Raw genomic sequence first — 22,910 nt, forward strand, 5'->3', positions numbered from 1 at the left:
CAGCCTGACCCAGATCTGTATTCATGAGGAAAGGCACGAGTGACCTGTCACCCTTGACGTCCACAAGATAAAATGATGTCATCAGAGGGGAAGTGTCCTGTCCGTGCGATCTGGTCTCTGATGGAGCAAAGCTGCATGTTTCCTGAATTAGTTAAAGCAGTTTGTAGGTTGTCTATTCTGTTTTGTCACTTCATCATATCTCGTTTGGCACTTTATTCTGTGCCAGCCCTTGTCAATGGCGTGCAGTTTTGTTCCCCAGGAGACGCTGGGGGAAGTCTAATGTTTTGGCTGCCACAGCGGGGACAGGTGTCTAGCACCCAGAGGGCAGAGACCAGGGCTGCTGCTCCATGTCCCCGAGCCCAGGGCCAGCCCCACCCCCCACCCCAGACTCACCTGCCCGAAGGTCAGTGGCGCAGAGGCTGGGAACTGGTATTAGTGGTCCCCACAACTTTCTCTTTGCAGACCTACGCGTTGCCCCCAGGCCACCAGCCTCGTGCATCCCCAGGAGCTGGGTGAAGCAGAGCCTCTTCCCTCCTGCTCCCCAGCCCCTCCATCTGGTTCCCTAGGTCTGGGGTGGGGCCCCAGAACTGGCATTTCCGCAGGTTCCCAGGTGGTGGTGATGTTGGCCGGGACCCCCTTGATCACCATTCTGACCACTGAGCATCTCTGTCTGCTGCCTTCACCCACTCCCTGCATTTGGGGTTGTGGACCTTTTCCATTTTTGGAGCTTCCCCCTCCAGCTTCTCCCCGTCTGTGTTTGTTTTCTTGCTCTCAGCCCTGAAGAGGCAGTATTCCCAAGGTTTCACACCCAAGCCCCCATCCAGGCCTCCCATCTGCTCCTTTGCCTCCTGCTCTCCAGTCCCACCGTTCCAGCTGCCACTGGGCTGTCCTGCCCATTTTATATATGCATAGTGTGATCTAGCCCAATAGAACAGTGACCATCAGCCCTGCCTAAAGGTTTAAACCACCAGGGATCTTCAAAAAGGTGCTGATGACCAGTCCCCTCCTAGGACCTAGTAAATTCAAATTTATGAGGGATTTATTTTTAAAGCTCACCAGGTGATTCCAGGGCTTCCCCAGTGGCTCAGTGGTCAAGAATCCACCTACAGTGCAGGAGGCCCAGGTTCGATCCTTGGGTCGGGAAGACCTTCTGGAGAAGGAAATGGCAACCCACTCCAGTACTCTTGCTTGGAGAATCCCATGGACAGAGGAGCCTGGCGGGGTACAGTCCATGGGGTCACAAAGAGTCAGACATGACTGAGGGACTAAACCACAACAAAGGTGATTCGAACATGTGACACCAGAATCACAGATGTAAAGTGTGGGAAACCTAGGAAACTACCCATGACCCCAGCAGTGACCAGAAGGTCATGTCCACCAGACACAGGGTTTCCCTTTTTGGAAAGTGCTGGATGAATTTTGCTTCTTCTCAGAAGACAGTCACATCAGGTTGTGTCCTTCCAGCTTCCTCCATCTCTGAAGACCCTGCAGCCCCTCAGCCTTACCAGCCTGGTCAGTGCCTGTCCACCCCCCACCCCCACCCCCGCCAGCCTCAGATTCAGGAACCACCTTGCAAGAGGAGCTCCCTGGGGGCATCAGATGGTCCACCTCACCTGCCTTCTGCCCAGGTCATGTTCTCATGGGGCGTTTTCACAGTCTTTTCTCCAAATTCCAAGGACTCTTGACGGTGATCAGCTGGATACCGATCAGAAATCAGGGTGCCCCGTCTCTTATACTAATCTTTTCAGCTCGTTTCAAGCCAAATTTCATGAGCTTCTGACTCTCTCTTCAAAATACTTCTTGCCTTAATGATCAGCAAATGTTTCAGACCAGCAATTTAAATAACCTGGCATGTATTCACCAAAGTCAGAGGGGCTCTTATCAAATAGTGGGCTGAGTGGCTTCCTCTTTCTTTCAGAAATGGTAAGAAAGCTGATTGCTAACCACTCGATTCCTGAAAACCAGCAAACGCAAGTAGACACGTCCCAACTTTGCTCAGACCCTGCTCAGAGGGACCGAGCATCTGGTCCTTGCTGGACCGGGGACGTTCTGGATCCCATGGTGTCCCACTGACAGGCATGTTGCCTCCTGAGAACACCTTCTGTTTCTGCCACTAATGCTTCAAGACCCTCATCAAAGGAGAGAAACAGGCGCTTAAATAGTTCAGGGAAAGATGGGGCACAGGGCAGGGCATGTGGAGAGAGGGAAGAGCCAGGAGGGCACAGCACACGTGTGACAAAATCACTCCTTTAGTTCCAGTTTTAGCCAAGCTGTGATACGTGAGGTGTCCACTGCAGGAAATGGCTGAGCACTTGCATGGGTGGTGTATGTGACCACGTACGCCAGCTGGGAAAATGCCTCCTGGATTCCATCCTGGCTCCCACTAAACATGTTTGAAAAGACATAGTTACATTTCAGAAAAAGACAAATACAAGTTCAAGGCAAGTGGAAAGTGGTTTATGTTGGTCCTGTTGTTGAGGAAGAAATAATGAAGCTGCAACTCATTTTTGGGCTGAGGCAGGAGTTTATTCATTCGTGGAAGCGCTGTGACTGGTTCTGAGAACATTCCTGCCATTGAGAATCAAGAGGATTAAGGATGGAGGAGCCAAGTGCCATTTTGCAGGGCCCAGCTGTGGTCCGCGTGTGCTGGGATGCACGGCTCTGCCTCTCCCCCCACCCACCTCCCTCACCTGCTCGGCTGGTTCACTACCACCTCCCGCACCCGCATCAGGCCTGTGGGGAGGAAGGGAGGAGAGACAGTCTTGTGGCCGCAGAGGAGGGGGAATAAAGAGAAACAGGGATGAGGGGGAGGGAGGGAAAGCACCAGGCTCCCTCTCTCCCCACTGCCCCGGTGTCAGTGCTGCTTATGGGGGCGGGGTGCGGAGAGAGGAGGAGGGGGGCTGGTGACAGTCACCTCGCCGTGGCTCTCCACCCTCTCACTTGGTTACCCAGACCCCAGCCCCTCACTCCTCTCCTGGGTAGGGCCAACACATGGCCCGGAGCACGCCACAGCTGCTTCACAGTCAGCTCCACGCACATTTGGGGGGTTTCAGCGAGCTCCCCCTCCTGCAGCTCTGTCTCCCAGAGTCTGCAAGCTGACGAGGCTGACGCCTGCTAGGGTGGGGGGAACCAGGGAAGATGGAGTCACCCTGCTCAGTTTGTCGGTGTGAGGACCAAGACTGCTGGTACTACCTTGGCCAAGCCCTCCCCGCCACAAGCAGGTGGGACCACGCTTCACACTGCATGGGTTCTGAGGAGGGTGCTCTGTGATTTGCCAGGACCCGAATACCATTACTGTGAAGCCTCTGTAGTGAAGGTACCCACATCCCAAATAACCAGCTTCCAGGGGTCTTTGGAAGAGGCCCTTTCTCTAGGCAAGGTGCTTCCATGAGGAGGTCTGGGGGCCTTGCCCCTCCATACTCTTTCCCAGGAGGAACCCCTCATGGGGAGGCCAAGATTTGAGACGCTCATGGAGTTGTCTGTCCATCAGCCATAGTGCCACGCAGCTGTTATTTTTATACTTTATCGGCATTTTACATTGCAGACGATTTTTTTCTGTGGCCTGGAAACCATTAAACCACAGGTATGAGCCCAATTAATGCTAGAGGCAAAGGACCCACCTGCCAATGCAGTTAGACGTCCCAGAGACTCCTGGGTCAGAAAGATCCCCTGGAGGAGGGCACGGCAACCCACTTCAGAATTCCTGCCTGGAGAATCCCGTGGACAGAGGAGCCTGGTGGGCTTCGGTCCGTGGGGCCGCACAGAGTCAGACATGCCTAAAGTGGCTCAGCTCAAACCCAGGCTCGATGTTTGGTGTGCATCCTTCCAGCACCTATGCTTTCTTCCTCCAGGGCTTATCTGTCTGTCTGTGACCCTGTCTCTTGCTCCATCTTCCTAATGAAGTGTCGTGGGCATCCCTCCACCTCGGTACTTGGACACTGTCTCCATCTTTTTAACAACCTCGCGACTTTCCACAGTTCAGCTGAGGCATCATCCACCCCCAGTGGAGAGGGGCCTGAGTATTTCTTAGCCATTCGAAAGGCAGCAGCCATGTCCTTTCAAGGTGTACTTGACCGTGGAACATTGGGTCCATGAGGGCAAAGCCTTTTTGTTTGGTTCGCTGTTATGTCACTAGAACCCAACCACACTGAGCATTCAGTGAAAAAATGTGCTGAATGAATGAACAAGTGGCATATGAAGATATCCCGGTGAGATAGGGGTGCCCAAACTCCAGGATCTAATACCTGATTATCCGAGGTGGAGCAGGTGTAATAATACTAGAAGTAAAGTGCATGATAAATGTAACGCACTTGAATCATCCCAGAGTCACCCCCTCACCTCCCCCATCCGTGGAAAACTGTCTTCCGTGAAACCAGGCCCTGGTGCCAGAAGCTGGGGGGGCCGCTGCCATAAGAGAGAATCAAAGGAGTTACTGCTTTCGTTCCTAGGTTCACCTGATGAGACCGTGGATTTTAAACTTGACTCCGTGGTTGCTCTCCCCAGGGTGCTGGCAGTCCATACTCCCACCAGCAACACCTGTCGGAGTCTGATCCCCTGTGCCCTGTGGCACTCTTGTCATCAGGTTCTAGAATTTTGCTAAGCCGTTGGGTAAAAAAATAGCCTCTTTGTTATGGTGCCTCTCTTTATTTTTGTTAACTGCTGTCAACCATTTCCTGTTCCTATTCTTTGCCTATTTCCCATTGACTTAATCATCTCCCCCATCCCCAGCTTTGCTGGGGGTCCTTGTATGTCAGGGACCGTGACCTTCAATCTGTGGTGACATCACCAGTATCCTCTCCCCACCCCTGTGGGTCTCTTGATTACTGGTGATGACATCATCAAGGTGCATCACCAAGGTGATGACATCACCAAGGTGCCAGTGCATTTTCGCCTGAGTTATTGACACCATCCTGTCTTGTGTATGTGGGGGATGCCGTCGGCAAGAGCCCAAACCAAGCCAAAGTGGGAGAGCCTCCTGCATCAGCCAGGTGTCAAGGCAGACCAAGGCAACTCGGCCATCCAAGCTGCATTCAACATGCTTGTTTTATTAACCAAATATGCACATGGCAGAGGGGGTCCATTATTTAAATAATATATTTAAAGTGTTGAGAATTTCTCTGAATGAAGAAGCTCAGAACCACCAAAGAAGCTCATTTTTTTAAAAGACCTAATTCACTGATAAATTCTAATTCAGCCCAAGTGCTTATCTTTTGGGCCAGATGTGTGTGGACGTCTTTGATGGTGTCTTACAGTGGAACTGCCTTCTCTCTTGCAGAACTCCCTACAAAGTGAGACCCGTGGCCATCAAGCAACTCTCTGGTAAGGCCTTGCTATCATTTTTTTAAATTAAAAAAATACAGGAAGCTGTAGGCTGCCCCTGGATTGAATATGTATGAGTTAAGCGTTGAAGCCCGGTGCCATTACAGAATGTAAAGTCACATACTGCTGTTAAGGCAGCCATGCTGTGTCCTCCACAACCCCCCAGGTGCCCAGCCCCCGGGAATGCCCTGTCCTGACAACCTAGCAGACGCTGGGTGACACCCCACTCCTGTCTCCCTGGGCCACTACCTGTGCTGTGTCCATTCAGACTGTAACGCGAGAAGCCCAGCCCTCAGGATGCCTCATAGACTCAGGTGTTGGTTTGTTAAAGTCCCATTGCCTTCTGGATCTTGGGTCACTCCTATTTATGTATGACATGCATCATAATATGCTCCTGTTTAAGTGTGTATTTTGATAAGGCTTTGAAAGTTTTATCCATCCTTGTCAACTGTCACCAGAACCAAGACCTGGAACGTTTCCATCACCTAAAAACGTGTTGTGCCTCTTCCTGCTTAACCCCCGCCCCTCTGTCACAGGTCTGTGTCAACCACATCCTCTCTCTGAAACCGCAGGTTAGATGTGTCTTTTTGAGACTTTCGCAGAGAAGAAATTACATAAAACGTACCCTTTTTTGACCCAACGTTGTTTCTGAGCCTCGTCCGTGAGTTGTCTATGTCATTCTTTCCTTTTTATTGACGAGTACCATTCCAGGTGTGGCTGGTCTGCAGTTTGTTTATCCATTCACCTGTTGAAGGACAGCTGGGTTATTTCAGGTTGGGAGCTTTTATGAATAAGGCAACTATGAGTATCCAAGAACAAGCATTTACAGGGACATAACATTTTTATTTCCCTTGGAGTCGGTGGGATTGAATGGATTGCTGGGTCATGTGGTTTAGTACATGTTTCATTTTATAAAAAAATACTTCCATGCAGTTCCTTTCCTTCTAATGATCCAGATCTAATGGGCTCTCCTCCTTCTAGCTACTGAAGGAGGAAGCTTGGCTCATTAATATAGATCTTTCTTTTTTTATATAATAACATAAAGCTAGAGATTTCCCTCAGAGCATACTTTAGCTATATCTCACAAATTTTGGTGTGTTGCGTTTTCATTTTTATTCAGCTTAAAATATTTTCTAATTTACCTTGTAGTTCTTTTTCTGATCCATTTGTTATTTAGAAGTATATTACTTAATTTTCAAATAGTTGGGTATTTTCCAGTCATCTTTCTGGCACTGATTTCTATCTTTTTTTAAATTTATCTTTGGCTGTGCTGGGTCTTCATTGCTGTGTGAGGGCTATTCTCTAGTCGCAGCATGGACTTACTGCAGTGGTGTCTCTTGCTGCAGAGCAGAGGCTCTAGGTGCACGGTCTTCAGTAGTTCCAGCTTGCAGACTTAGTTGTCCTGTGGCATGTTGAATCCTCCTGGACCAGTGATGGAACTCATTGCCCCTGCATTGGCAGACAGATTCTTAACCACTGGACCACCAGGAAAGTCCCTGGTATTGATTTCTGTTCAATCCTTTGTGACCATATAACTTCAGTCTTTTTTGATTTACTGAGATACATGGTGTATCTTGGGACTTCCCTGTAGCTCAGATGGTAAAGAATCTGCCTGCAAAGCAGGAGACCTGGGTTTGATCCCTGGGTTGGGAACATCCTCTGGAGAAGGGAATGGCAATCCACTCCAGTATTCTTGCCTGGAGAATCCCAAGGACAGAGAAGCCTGACGGGCTACAGTCCATGGCGTCACAAAGAGTCAGACATGACTGAGCAGCTAACACCACCACCTTGGTGACTTGTCCCACGTGCACTTAAAAAACAATGTGTACCGTTGTTACTGGGCGAAAGATTCTACAGATGTCAGTTAGTTCAAGTTGGTTGATAGTGTGTAGTTCAAATTTTCTGTATCTTTACTTATTTTTTGTCTACTTGTCCTGTCCATTACTGAAGGATAAGAATTGCAATATCCAACCCTATTGTGGATATATGGTTTCATTTCTTAGTTCTCTTGGGCTTTACGTCATGCTTTTTCTGTTTCTGTTATTGGGTACGTCCTTGGGATTGTTGTGTCTTCTTGATGAATCAACCCCTTTATTCTTATAAAAATGTGTGCTTTATTTCTGGTGCTTTTTGGTGACATCTTCTTTACCCCACGTTACTATCACCACTCTAACTTTGCTGTACTCAGTACTCCTAGTTATATCCCGTTCCCTCTTTTTTACTTTTAACATGTTTATGTTTGAAGTGGATTTCTTATTAGTTCTGGCAATTTCAGCTTTTTGGTTAAGTTTTTGAGCCATTTACATTAAATGTAATTATCCATACGTGTGTGTGTGTGTGTGTATGTGTGTGTGTCTTAGTGGCTTAGTCCTGTCCAACTCTTTGTGATCACATGGACTGTAGCCCTCCAGCCTCCTCTGTCCATGGAATTCTCCAAGCAAGAATACAGGAGTGGGTTGACATGCCCTCCTCCAGGGATCAAACCCAGGTCTCCCACATTGCAGCCAGATTGTTTACCGATCGAGCTACCCAGGAAGCCCAGTTATCCATATAGTTGGGTTTAAATCTACTGAAAGTTTTTAAGCTTTACATTTACATCACATTACATTTACATTAAATGTAATTATCCATATAGTTGGGTTTAAATCTACTTTCTTGTTATTCATTTTCTATTGGTCTCATTTGTCTTTTTTGATATTTTCCTCTCTTTCTATACTTTTTGATGCTGAACGTTTCTTAATTCCATTTTTTTCCTCCACTCTTGACTTATGAGCTGTACTTCTTTGTTTTATCTCTTTGTGGCTGTTCTTGTGTTCAATATGTAGCATCAGCTCATCACAGTCTGCCTTTATTATATTACTCCACTCCACAGGAATACAAGGTTCTCAAAACAGTGAACTTCCGTTTCTCCTGCCTCATTCTTTGTGCTTTATGTCATACTTTTTACTCCTACACATGTTCTAAACCCCATAATACATGGTTATCATTTTTTGCTTTCAATAGTCAATTATATGTTCTTTCATGTCTTTGTATATCCATGTTTGCATTTTTTGTTTTGTTGTGGGTCATCTGGATTTTGTTCTCTCCCATTAGAGAGCATGGGCTTTGTCATGGCAGACAGTTGAGTTACTTACCAGTGGGTTTGACACCTTTGAGACTTGTTTTTTAGCTTTGCTAGGTCAGTTCTGGAGAACCCCTGCTCCAGAGAGAGTTCCGTCTGGTGGCTGAGGCGCCATCCCTGTGGCATCTCCTCTGACCTCCTCTGACCACCACACATTCTGCATTCCAGCTCCTTGGAGCTCAGATATTTGGAGATGAGGTTGGGGACACTGGATAAAGGTCATGGGGGCCTTGGAGGCCCATGAGGAGTTGCTGCCCTGATTCCTGTGTGGGGAGGGCAGCAGAGGAGGTGAGGAGTGACCAGACTCTGACATGTTCTGAGGAAAGAGTCATGCTTATCTCCTGGCCGGGTGGAAGTGGGATGTAAAAGAACAAATTGTCAGAGAAGCTTTGAGTTCTGGCCTGAGCCACAGGGAGGGTGGCATTGTGGTGCTGGAGAAGACTCCTGAGAGTCCCTTGGACAGCAAGGAGATCAAACCGGCAAATCCTAAAGGAAATCAACCCTGAATATTCATTGGAAAGATTGATGCTGAAGCAGAAGCTCGACTACTCTGGCCACCAAATGCGAAGAGTTGACTTATTGGAAAAGACCCTGATGCTGGGAAAGATTGAGGGCAAGAGGAGAAGAAGGTGGCAGAGGATGAGATGGTTAGATAGCATCACTGACCCAATGAACATGAGTCTGCACAAACTCCAGGAGCTGGTGAAGGACAGGGAAGCCTGGCGTGCTGCAGTCCATGGGGGTCACAGAGAACTGGATACGACTTAGCAACTGAACGGCAACAACATGAAGAGGGTGGAACGGCAGCCCCGTGAGAGCGTGAGCTGAGGGTCAGTCTGGGTGAGGGAACATGGTTTAACCTCTTGGACCTCAGTGTCTGGTAGCCGTGTCTAGGGGAGCTGTCACATCTGAGCTGGATGTGATGACATGGCACTGGACCTTCAGCGTGGGTGGTGTTCTGCAGCCATGGACCTAATGAGCTCCCTCGGGAGGAAAGGACTGAGGACTGAGCCCTGAGGCCCCACCCTAGGGACTGGATTCCCTGGGAAGGATACTCGCGACTTGACACCATCAGAAGAGGGGCCTTTTAAGAAAAAAGAGGAGGAAAAAAACAAGAGCAGGTGGATGAGATAGGAATGAGCTTCAGGAAGGGAAGACAGGGGCCTGACAGTGTAGTCAGGTATTTGCAGGATTGTCTCTAGGGGAAGAAGGCAGAAAGATTTCTGTGTGACTCTCTGCCCTTTGGAGCCTGCTTGTGGGAGTTTTGACTCTGGCTCTCTTGTGCAAACAGCCTCCACCTTCCATCCAGTACCACCCAAACTGGCTGCCCACGGCCTCCAGCCTTCACCCTGGCTCGGTGACTGGTCCTGGCCACACAGCCCTGAGTCAGGACCTGTCAGGAGCCCTATTTGCCTTTAGTCGTCAGCCCACATACACAATGGCAGGAAAAAGAACCCCGGGAGAGGACGCGGGAGCCTTGGGCCCAGACTCACGGGCAGCTACCGGACCTCTGGGCCTGGCCTGTCCAGAGACCCCGCCATCTTTGCTGAGTCACACATTTCCATAAATGCTCCTGACAGTCCTGGTGGGGCAGGCAGTGCAGAAATGCCCCCAAGTCTTGCTGCCCTGCGATCCATGGAATTCTCCAGGCAAGAATCCTGGGGTGCACAGCCATTTTCTTCTCCAGGGGATCTTTCTGACCCAGGGATTGAACCCGGGTCTCCTGCACTGCAAGCAGATTCTTTACCATCTGAGCCACCAGGGAAGCCCATTTAGATATTAGGAAACAGTGTAGAGAAGAGTATTGTGCAAAACATGGCTTTTCATAAAAGAGACAGGGGCTGCAGGGCCTGTCTTAGGAGCAGGAAACAGCCCCCGCCCCACGAGGAAGGGCCGTGGAACAGCCACGTCCTCCAGAACAGAGGACCCACACGACCTGCGCCCCCGCCACCACCGTACACTGGGAAGGTCTGTGTTTACCAAACTGTGTTTCAGAAAAATGTTCTCTTTGCCGCATCCTGGGAGACAGTCACACAGAGAGACTGTTTTTCCCTTTTATGAGTAAAATAAAAGTTAACGGCAGCTACAAAACTTCCATGCATCTTTTTTTATGATGATAGCACTATTTCTTTTGAAAACCATCAGATTATTTGTCATTTTTATATGATGTGAGCAGATTAAACAGGGGGCTTTTCCTAATTCTGGAATACATGACTTTAGCCTCCAACCCATGCACTGCACCCACTGTGAACCCCCACCTAACGGTGGGGAGCGAAGAGGGCAGATAACCATCGGAGTAGGGCCGCTGCATTCTTAACCCCGTGATCAGAGCTCCCATGGGGAGGATGGGTCCCTGGAGAGGAGGGACCTTTTCCCTTGTTGACTGAAGGCTGCTGGAGCCCCTTACCGAAGTCAGGACTGAACAAGAAGCTGAAAGGGTTTCAGGGAGGGGCCCAGTGGTGCCCCCAGGATGCATGGGCCACCGGGAGGGGACCACACATATCAGAAAGCCAGCCACCATCCAGAGGCGGATGTGCTGTAAAGGCAGACTACACACAGAATTTTGCAGGCCCAGTATGGAGAAAAGGATTATAAATTGTGTCGTGGATAATGTTTATGTTTCATGTTTTCTTATCAAGATGTAATTCACATAGCATGAAATCCTCCATTTTCAAATGCACAAATTCAGTAGTTTGTAGCGTTTTCACTCTCGTCCCAGCATCACTGCCCACTGATGTCAGAATGTTTCCATCGCCCCCAGCAGAAGCCCCATAGCCTCCAGCAGCTCCTCCTGTCCCCTCACCCTGGCAACCGCTCGTCTGCCTGCCGTCTCCACAGACAGGCCTGTTGTGGACGTGTCGTATCTTGAAGTATGTGGTCCTTTACTCCTGCCTTCTTTCACTTGGCCTGATGTTGGCAGGGTTTTTCTGTGTTGCAGTGAAGGTCAGCATTTGTCCCGTCTTGTGGAAGAGCCACGGGGTATTTATTACTCACCAGCTCATGGATGTTGGGATGCTTCCACTTTTTGGCTACTGTGAATGATGCAACTGTGAACATTTGTGAGCAAATTTTCCAGGGAATGGTACATGTTGAAATGAGGTATTTTTGAGATAAGTTGTGTTGGATAAAGTGTATCAATTAAAAAAGCAAAAGAGCCTAGCCACCTTGGAGGAAGGGTCTGAGATAAGAGCATGTGTGAACTAAGGACTCCCTTCTCCGAGTTGAGCCCCCTAACTGCAGACTTTCTCTGCAAAGGGGAACACTATAATCTCTGAGGACTGACACCCCAAGAAGGGTCCTCCTGGTCAGAGAGGAAGCGATGGACCGCCCCTCGGGGGGACAGATACCCACCAAATATGCAGTTGCCCAAAGGGATGCAAAGCGATGAGCTCAGCTGCTCTCCTGTACCTACTCCTCCACTCACATTTCCCAGCTTTGCCTTTGCTCCTCACACCCCACCTCCCCAGCTTTCCTAGGATCACCTCCAAGTGCCCTGCTGGTGCCCGAGTCTTTGTCTCCAGGTCGGCTTTGGAGGATCCCAGTCTAAGAAACAAGGACTGCCCAGCTGCCCTCGTTCAGTGGTCAATTGGGTGAAGTGACCTCAGGAAAAGCGAGCAAACCACACTGCACTGCCGTTTCCCTGCAAAGCAGATGTCAGGATGCACAGTTCTTCTGAGGATAAATGAAGTAATTCACGCAAACTGCTCAGCACGGTGCCTGCCACTCGGGGAGCACTCGCTAAATGGTGCTATCATTTAAAATGCCCTAAAGGGCATGTTTGCATGGCTGACTGCATCTCTCTGGAATTGTTGAATTTTAATAGAGCAGAAGTGCTTCCTAAGGCCTGCAACTACGCACGGAGAGCTGGCTCACTTTTCCCTTGCCAGTCAAGTTAACACTTGACATTTGAGCACAAGTGTGTTGCTTAGAAGCAATAATAATGGTTCTTAATAATATTTTCTATTTTTAGTGCAATTTCATGGTCATCTTTACTTGCATTCTTTTGAAAACAAAAAGGGTTCAGCGTATGAAATGAAATGCTACCAGCCTCCTGTGAGATTTCTGAGCTTAGTCCACTTCTGTTTTCCGTAGCTTTGTGGAATTGCATGTTCACACAATCTGTGGGGTGGTCTAGCCAGCTTCAGGAACACTGAGCACATGACTGTCAGGGGTGTGGCAGCAAACAGGGATACTGAACACAGAATCTGCTCGTGATGGCAAAAGAATCTGGTCCAGTTGGCAGGTGGTGTCCACGGGTCCCACATCCACAGATGCTGAGGACCGACTCAGGATACCAAAATCATCAGCAGACTTTGGTATCCTTGTGGGGCAGGGTCTTGGAACCAATCCCCTGCAAATACTGGGGAGCCACTGTGTAGTATCTCCGGGAGGCAAACCGTTCTCTCTGCCTCCAGGCATCTGTGACAGCCACACACCCCACGCTTACATCTGTGTCTCCCTACCTGTGCACTGAGGTGCACACATGTGAAGGCTACTCTGTGATGAACTTCGATGAAAGTGCGCACGCGCATAGCCACCACCCCAGCCAAGACAAAGAATGTTTCCATCGCCCCAGAAAAATTCCTTTGTGCTTCTTTTCAAGTCAGTTCCCACACACCATGAGAAACCTCTGTGTGACTTCTTTCACCACAGGCAGATTGCTCTTTCTTGTTCTTAAATTTCATGAGCTTGGAATCACACAGAGTGTGCTCTTTTGTGCCTGCATTCTCTCGTTCAGGATCGTGTTTTTAAGATTCACACATGTAATTTATTTACTTTGTATCTCTGTTGTTGTTGTTCAGTCCCTAAGTCGATGTCCATCTCTTTGCAACCCCATGGACTGCAGCATGCCAGGCTTCCCTGTCCTTCACTGTCTCCCAGAGTTGGCTCAAACTCATGTCCATTGATGATATCTAAGCCTCTCGCCCTCTGTCATAACCTTCTCCCCCTGCCCTCAGTCTTTCCCAGCATCAGGGTCTTTTCCAGTGAGTCAGTTCTTCGAATCAGGTGGCCAAAGTATTGGAGCTTCAGCATCAGTCCTTCTAATGCATATTCAGGGTCGATTTCCTTTAGGATTGACTGGTTTGATCTCCTTGTATCGCTGAGTAGTATTCCATTTCATGAGCGCTCCATAGCTGCTCAGCAATTCTCCTGTGGATGGACATTTCCAGTTTGGGGTTTAGCTATAGTGAGTGTTGTACATGTCTTATTATACACACATTCATCAGTTACCTTGGGTAATACCTAGAAGTGATGCTAGTCCATATGGCCAACTGTTTTCCCAGGTGGCAGTACTATGTCATGTTCCCACCAGAAGTGTATGCGTGATCCGATTGTCATATCCAACCTAACACCAGGCATTCTGAGTGTTTTTAATTTTAGACATTCAAGTAGGCGTAAAATCTTATTTCTTTATGGTTTAAATTTACATTTCTCAGATGACTTAATAATTGCTGAGCATGTTTTCCTGGGCTTGTTGAGTACTTGAATATCTTACTTTGTGAAGTGTCTATTCCAAGCATTTTGTGCATTTTTTAGACTATTGTATTAGTTTTTATCACTTGTTGTTTAATCGCACAGTCGTGTCTGACTCTTTTGGGACCCCGTGGGCTGTAACCCACAAGGCTCCTCTGTCTGTGGGATTTCCCAGGCAAGAATACTGGAGTGGGTTGCCATTTCCTTCTCCAGGGGATTTTCCCAACCCAGGGATCGAACTTGGATCTCCTGCATTGCAGGCATTCTTTACCACTAAGCCACCTGGGAAGCCCCAGTGTTTACCACTGGTTTATGGAAAACCATATATTCTGGATGCAGTTCATTTGTGAGATGTATATAGCAAATATCTTTTCCCAATTTGTGACTTACCTTTTTCATTTTCTTGAAGAGGTCATTTGATGAGCAGAAGTTTCTAAGTTGATGAAGTCAATCGCACAAGTTTTCTTGATGTATAATACTTTCTGTGTCTTCTTTAAGAATCCTTTCTCTACCCCAAGTCATGAAGATACATTTTCTGGAAATTTAGGGTTATAGTTATTATATTTTAATTTGTGACCCATTTAAAATTAATCTTGTGTTTGGTGTGAAGTAAGGGGTTGATAGTATTTTTTTTTCCATACATGTATCCAGTTGTCATAGCACCCCTTTTTAAAAAAGACTTTCCTTTTCCATTGAACCACTTTGGCATGTTTGTTGAAAATTAATTGACTCACATGTGGGTCCCTTTCTGGACTCTGTTTTGTTTCACGCATCTGTTTGTCCTGACACCAAGACCACACTGCTTCAATTGCTGGAGCTTGGAATCCAGTAATCTTCCACATCTGTACTTCTTTGGGGGTTATTTTGGTTCTCTGGGTCCTTTTCTTTTCCCTACAAATTTTAGAATAAAGAATCAACTTGTCAGTTTCTTTCAAAAAGTCTTCTCTGACTTAGACTTGGATTGCATTCAATATGTAGATTAATTTGGGAACAATAACATCTAAGCAATATTAAGTCTTCCAACCATGAGCATGGTACATCCCTCCACTCAGCCAGACATAGAGCTTTCGGAATGAAGGTCCTGCATACTTCTTGTTAAATCTGTTTCTCAGCATTCTCTGTTTTCTGGCATTATTGTAAGTGGGATCTTATTTAATTTCCCATTTGTTCGCTCCTCTTTTATAAAAACTACAGGAGATATTTGTGTATTTTTAAAATGTTTATTGGAGTATACTTGCTTTACAGTGTCATGTGTGTTAGTTTCTAGTGTACAGCAAAGTGAATCAGCTCTGTGTACACAAATATCCCCTCTTTTTTGGATTCTTTCCCATTTAGGTCCCCACAGAGCACTGAGTAGAGTTCCCTGAGCTACACAGTAGGTTCTCATTAGTTATCTATTTTGTATATAGTATCAAAGGGAAAACGGGAAAGATGTACCCAACTGAATGCTAAGTTCCAGAGGATAGCAAGGAAAGATAAGAAGGCCTCCTTAAATGAACAGTGCAAAGACATAGAGGAAAACAATAGAATGGGAAAGACTAGAGATCTCTTCAAGAAAATTGAAGCTGTCGAAGGAACATTTCATGCAAGGATGGGCACAATAAAGGACAGAAACAGAAGCAGGTAAGGACCTAACAGAAGCAGAAGAGATTGAGAAGAGGTAGCAAGAATACCCAGAAGAACTATACAGAAAAAGGTATGACCTTTTGACCTGGATAACCACAATAATGCGGTCACTCACCTAGAGCCGGACATCCTGGAATGTGAAGTCAAGTGGCTTTAGGAAACATTACTACTAACAAAGCTAGTGGAGGTGATGGAATTCCAGCTGAGCCATTTAAAGTTCTAAAACATGATGCTGTTAAAGTGCTACTCTCAGTATGCTAAGAAATTTGAAAACACAGCAGTGGCCACTGAACTGGAAAAGGTCAGTTTTCTTTCCAATCCCAAAGAAGGGCAATGCCAAGGAATGTTCAAGCTACTGCACAATTGCACTCATTTCACATTCTAGCAAGGTAATGCTCTAAATCCTTCAAGTTAGGCTTCAACAGTATGTGAACTTCAACAGTATAGAACTTCCAGATGTACAAGCTGGATTTAGAAAAGGCAGAGGAATCAGAGATCAAGTTGCCAAAATTTGTTGGATCATGGAGAAAGCAAAGGAGTTCCAGAAAAACATCTACTTTTGACTACACTCAAGTCTTTGACTGTGTGGATCACAACAAACTATGGAAAATTCTTAAAGAGATGGTAATACCAGACCACCTTACCTGTCTCCTGAGAAACCTGTATGCAGGTCAAGGAGCAACACTTAGAATCAGACATGGAACAACCGACTGGTTCACAGTTGGGAAAGGAATACACAAAGCCATGTATTGTCACCCTGCTTATTTAACTTCTATGCAGAGTACATCATGCGAAATGCTGAGCTGGATGAATCACAAGCTGGAATCAAGGTTGCTGAGAGAAGTATCAACAACCTCAGATATGCAGATGATACCATTCTAATGGCAGAAAGAGAGAGGAACTAAAGACCCTCTTGATGAAGGTGAAAGGGGAGAGTGAAAGGCTGACTTTAAACTCAGCTTTCAAGAAAAGAAGGTCATGGCATCTGTCCCATCACTTCATGGCAAATAGATGGGGAAAAAATTGATACAGTGACAGACTTTATTTTCTTGGGCTCCACAATCACCGTGGATGGTGACTGCAGCCATGGAATTAAAAGATGCTTGTTCCTTGGAAGGAAAGCTATGACAAACCTAGATAGCATATTGAAAAGCAGAGACATCACTTTGCCAACAAAGGTCCATCTAGTCAAAGCTATGGTTTTTCCAGTAGTCATGTATGGATGTGAGAGTTGGATCATAAAGAAGGCTGAGCGCCAAAGAATTGATGCTTTTGAACTATGGTGCTAGAGAAGACTCTTGAGAGTTCCTTGGACTGCATGGAGATCAAGCCAGTCAATCCTAAAGGAAATCAACCTTGAATATTCATTGGAAGGACTGATGCTGAGGCTCCAATATTTGGCCACCTGATGTGACGAGCCAACTCATTGGAAAAGACCCTGATCCTGGGAAAGATTGAAGGCCAAAGGAGGGGTCAGCAGAGGATGAGATGATTAGATACCATCATCAACTCAATGGACATGAATTTGAACAAACTCCAGGAGACAGTGGAGGACAAAGGAGCATGGTGTGCTGCAATTCATAGGGTTGCAGAGAGTCGGACACAACTTAGAGACTGAACAGCAATGATCAATACTGTGTATGTGTCGATCCCAATCTCCCAATTCATCCCACACACACACCCCTTCCTCCTTGGTAGATATTTGTGTACTGACATAGGATCTTGTGACATCAAATAACACATGGTTCATGTGTTATTTCTGGTACTTATTTTATAGAATCTTAGGATTTTTCCATAGAAACAATCATATCTTCTTTTTTTTTTTATTTTATTTTATTTTAAACTTTACATAACTGTATTAGTTTTGCCAAATATCAAAATGAATCTGCCACAGGTATACATGTGTTCCCCATATATCTTCTAATAATAAAGACAGTGTTACTTCCTACATTCCAGTCTTTTGGGGTTTTATTTCTTTTACTTGTCTTATTGCATTGGTTGAAACTGCAATACAAGAGAACAGACATTCTTACCTCATTCCAACCTTAAGGAATATGCATCCACTTTTTTACCATTGGATGTGACATGAGATACAGACCTTTCGTAGATGTCCTGTATCAGATTGAGGATGTCCTATTCTAGTTTGCCAAGAGTTTTTGTGTCAAATGGTCTTTGACAAAATTCTCTGTCAAATTTTGCCAGATGTTCTTTGTGTACCTACTGAGGTGGGTTGAGGAAGTTTCTTTTTATTCTTGGTTTTCTAAAGGTTGTTTTCTCAATATAAACAGGTGTTAAATTTTGTTACATGTTCTTTCTGCATCTACTGAGATGACATGATTTTTTTTTCTCCTTTATTCTGTTAAGATAGTGAATTATAGTGACTGATTTTCGAATGCTAAAACAGCTTTGCATTTGTGGGGTAATTCCACTTGTATTCTCAGGAAGTATTCCTAGGAAAATATTTGGGAAGAAATTTAACAAAAGGTATACAGACCGTCTACTCTGATATAAAATGTATTCTCCTTTTATATATTGCTATATTTTATTTGTAATAATATGTTAAGGAGTTTTGTATCTATGCTTATATGGGATGCTGGCTTATGCTATTTTTCTTGTGATGTCTTTGTCAAGTTTTTATAAAATATATTGGGAGGTTTGCTTTTTTCTCTATTTTCTAAAAGATTTGATGTAATTTGGGTATTGCTACTGCTGCTGCTAAGTCACTTCAGTCATGTCCGAGCCTGTGTGACCCCATAGATAGCAGCCCGCCAGGCTCCTCTGTCCCTGGGATTCTCCAGGCAAGAATACATATATTCATTTGTGTGTAATGTATTTCTTGATAGGCTCAAGGTTAGGTTTATCATGTTACCTTTCTTTTGATCTTGGGTTTGGTTTCCTGATCCTTCTCTTCTTCCTTCTCTTGGATTCATTGGATAAATTTTGTATTCTATTTCTTCTATTGACTCTTTACCTCTACTTTTTAGCATAACTTTTAGTTGGTTGTTATATTTCACTATGTATCCTTAACCATTTTTTTTAAACCAGCTTTCTTTTATTGGAGATCCAATAAAAAAGCAAAGTTGAGTGAAAAGCACGGAAAGTTCCCCTATATTCCCTCCCTATACACTCACACAGCCTCCCCCACCATCAACATCCTGCCTTAGAGCTTTACATTCATTGTAATCAGTGAGCAACACTGACGCGTCATTGTCGACCAAAGTCCATGGTTAATATCAGCGTTCAATCTTTGTGGTATACAGTCTGGGTTTTCAGATGCGTAATGACCTGCATCCACCGCTACAGGGTCATACAGAGTAGTTTCTCTGCCCTAAAAATTCTCTGTGCTTCACCTGTTCATCTATCCTTTCCCCTGGACCCCTGGCAACTACTAATCTTTTTAATGTCTTCATAGTGGTGCCTTTTCCAGAATATCTGTAGTTGGTATCATACAGTCTGCAGCCTTTTCAGATTGATTTCCTTCACTGAGGAAGTTTCCTTTCTACCTTGTCATAGCTTCATAGCTCATTTCTTCTTAGTGTTGATTAATGTTCCATGAATATACTGTAGTTTGTTTATTCCTTCACCTATTGAAGGATGTCTTGTGTGTGTCAAAGTTTTGGCAACTGTGAACAGAGCTGCTGTAAACATTTGGGTGAATGTTGCCATTTGTTTTTGCATGTACTCATTACCTTCTTGGGTGCACTGGATCTTCATTGCTACGTGCAGGCTTTTTCTATTTGCCATGAGAGAGGGCTACCCTCTAGCCGTGGTGTGTGGGCTGCTTCTTGTGGCGACTTCTCTTCTTGCAGAGCCACAGGCTCTAGGGTGCTCCGGCTTCAGTAGTTGTGCTGCATGGGCTTAGTTGCATCAAGGCATGTGGAATCATCCCAGGGATTGAACCTGTGTTCCCTGTATTGGCAGCTGGATTCTTAATCACTGGACCACCAGGGAAACCCAGTCATTTGTCTTTTATGGATCTTGGATCCAGGATTCTTCTTCTTCTGCCTTCTCGTGGGTTTCAACTGTTTGGGGTAAATACCCAGGAGTGCAGTTGCTCAGTCATGCATTTAATTTTGTAAGAAACCACCAAACTACCTTCCAAAGTGACTGTGCTAAGTCACTTCAGTCGTGTCCGACTCTGTGCGACCCCACAGAGGGCAGCCCACCAGGCTCCCCCGTCCCTGGGATTCTTCAGGCAAGAACACCGGAGTGGGTTGCCATTTCCTTCTCCAATGCATGAAAGTGAAAAGTGAAAGTGAAGTCGCTCAGTCATGTCCGACTCTTCGCGACCCCATGGACTGCAGCCCACCAGGCTCCTCCATCCATGGGGATTTTCCAGGCAAGAGTACTGGAGTGGGGTGCCATTGCCTTTTCCGAAAGTGACTGTACTATTTTGCATTTCCACCAGCCATGAATGAGAGTTCCTGTTGCCCCGCATCCTCACTAGCTTTTGGTGGTGTTGGTGTTTTTGATGGGTTTTTTTTTGCTACTTTTTCAATTCTAATAGGTGTGAGTGGTATCTCATTATGGTTTTAATTTGCACTTCCCTGATGACATTGAGCATCTTTTCATATGTTTACTTGCCACATGGATATCTTTTTCTCTTGAACTGTCTTTTCAGATCTTCGCCCATTTTTTAAATCATCCTTAACTTTTTCGTCTATTTAAAATTAACGTTGTACCACTTCACATAAAAAGTAAGGACTTTGCAATAGTAGAATTCCTTCCCACAACCTTTGAGCTATTGCCACAGTTCACTTTAGATCTATGCTATACAATGAATGCTTGTGTCCCCGCAAAATTCACATGTTGAGATCCTAACTGCCAGTGTGTAGCATTTGGAGGTGGGGCCTTTGGATGCTGAGTAGGTCATGAGAGTGGAGCCCTTATGAATAGGATTAGTGCCGTTATAAAGGAGACCCAGTATTCTTGCCTGGGAAATCCCATGGATAGAGGATCCTGGTGGGCTGCAGTCCATGGGGCCACAAAAAGTCAGACATGACTTAGTGACTAAACAATGAAAGAGACCTCAGAGAGCTCCCTCGTCCCTTCTGCCCTGTGAGGACAGTGGAGCAATGGCTATCTATGTGCCTGGCAGTGGGCCCTCCCCAGACACTGACTCTGCTGGTGCCGTGATCTTGGACTTCAGCCCCAAAACTGTGAGAAGCAAATGTCTGTTGTTTACAACCCACTGAGTCTCTGGTCGTCTGTTACAGCAGACGGAGCAACTAAGACAATTTACATCCATTATAAACTCCATAATACAGTATTAAGATTTTTAAACAGCCAGCTGTCTTTTGAAGAAATGATTAAAAGAAACTTAAAGATAATTTTTTGCCAAGTCTGCTGCTTTTTTTTTTCCCCTGTAGATTCCAACTCCTGAGTGGTGTTACAGCCCTTCAGCCTGAAATTTTTCTTTTTTAACATTTCCTGAAGTACAAACTGCTAGTGACTAATTCTCTCAGCTTTTGCCTCTGAATTTGTCTCTGTTTTGCCCTCATTTTGAAATCTTTTTCAGGGTATAGGTTGCTGCATTCAGGATTTTGTTTTGGTTTTGTATTTAGAAGGAGTCTAAAGATGTCCTTTTTTTTTTTCTGGCTTCCACTGTTTCTGATGAGAAGTCAGCTTTTATCGTTGCACATTGATGTTGTTCAGTTGCTCAGTTGTGTCCAACTCTTTGCGATCCCGTGGACTGCAGCATGCTTCCATGGGGTGAAGGACAGCCAGCTCCCCTGTCCTTCACCGTCTCCCTGAGTTTGCTCAGACTCATGTCCATTGAATCAATGATGCCATCCAACCATCTCATCTTCTGTCATTGTTCCCTGCAAGGGTGTCCTGTTTCTCTGGACACTTTGAAGGTGTTTTTCCTTTATCCATGGGCTTCAGCACTTTGACCCTGCTTTGCCTTCATTTTCTTCTTGCTTATCCTCCTTGGTGTTCTTTGTTGAGCTTCCATGGTGTATAAATTTGTTTTCATTAAATTTGTAAACATTGTCACAATTACTTCATTAAGTGTATTTTATGCTCCTTTCTCTCCCCTTTCTTTCTGAGACTAGTTACATGTAGTTAGAACATTTGTTCTTATCCCTCAAGTGACTGGCTCTGTTATCTTTTTTTTATGTTCTTTTCTTTCCACTCTTCAGATTGGAAAGTTCCTGATGATGGATTTCCCTGACTGTTCTTCAAATTGCTATAAGCCCATCCATGATTTTTTAATGTCAGATATATTTTTAAATTCAACAATGTCATATTCTTGTTTGTAGATTTTCCTCTTAAGATCCCCTATCTGTTTACCACTCACTAGCATCTTTTTCTTTAGTTTTTGGATGTATTGCATGCTCAGTCACTCAGTCCTGTCTGACTCTTTGTGACCCCATGGACTATAGCCCACCAGAGTCCTCTGTCTATGGAATTTTTCAGGCAAGAATATTGGAGCTGATTTCCATTTTCTCCTCCTGAGGATCTTCCCAACCCAGGGATCAAACCCCTGCCTCCCATGTTGGCAGGCAAATTCTTTACCACTGAGCCACCTAGTTGGAGAAGGAAATGGCAACCCACTCCAGTATTCTTGCCTGGAGAATCCCAGGGACAGAGGAGCCTAGTGGGCTGCCGTCTATGGGGTTGCACAGAGTCGCACATGACTGAAGCGACTTAGCAGTAGCAGCACCTAGTTGGCCAAAAAGTTCTTTTGGGTTTTCCCGTAAGATGTTATGGAAAAACTTCCATGAACTTTCTGATTAATCCAATACTTATAATTGCCACATGAAAGGCAATTATAAGTACATTCTCATTTCAACCTCTGTGTCATCTGGGGTTTTTTATTTTTAGTTTATCTTGTGCAGCCTCTACAATTAAGCAGCTGATGGAGGAGAACCTTTGGTTCTGCTCAGTTTCTGATAGAGTTTTGCAAGAGTCCTCCTGTCAAATGAGGCCTCCATCATCCATCACCTTCTTCGATCAGAGTTGACCCTAAGAGACTTCTTCCTGACACCCATCTTCTGGGGTCATTTCGCACACCATCAAAGCCCAGACACAGTGGTCCAGGGTGGACTCCCTTTGGCTTCACCGTAATTCTACTTTCCCACAGAGTGTCCTATCACCAAGACATATGAGGTTATCACATAATGGACAAAGTCCCGCCAGCGTGTACCGTCAATCAGCTGCTAGTTCTCAGCTTCAGATTCCTCTGAGGGTGTCCTTCTCCCTCAAAAGTCCACCCCCCTCATCAGGCCATGGTGGTGGAGGGTGGGGGTCTGTTCTCAGAGAGGAGGCCAGTATGCAGAATGTCTTTGCCCTCATGGCTCAGCAAGACACTGCCCATCTTTTTTTTTTTTATGTTGATGCCTTTTAATTTTTATTGTTAATTTTT

The 22,910-nt window shown here is 45.6% G+C and overlaps 1 protein-coding gene across 3 annotated transcripts in view; it reads left to right on the plus strand.

Moving 5' to 3' along the window:
* Positions 1–22,910, plus strand: part of PDE9A (phosphodiesterase 9A) — a 107,593-nt gene that overhangs the window by 34,913 nt on the left and 49,770 nt on the right. For all 3 annotated transcript variants that reach the window (XM_025292280.3, XM_025292278.3, XM_044947427.2), the window contains exon 4: positions 5,276–5,319. In XM_025292280.3, the coding sequence (XP_025148065.3) occupies positions 5,276–5,319 (44 nt within the window). The remainder of the gene's footprint in view (positions 1–5,275; positions 5,320–22,910) is intronic.

The sequence above is a fragment of the Bubalus bubalis genome, chromosome 1 (genome assembly GCF_019923935.1).
Source record: "Bubalus bubalis isolate 160015118507 breed Murrah chromosome 1, NDDB_SH_1, whole genome shotgun sequence".
Classification (NCBI taxonomy): domain Eukaryota; kingdom Metazoa; phylum Chordata; class Mammalia; order Artiodactyla; family Bovidae; genus Bubalus; species Bubalus bubalis.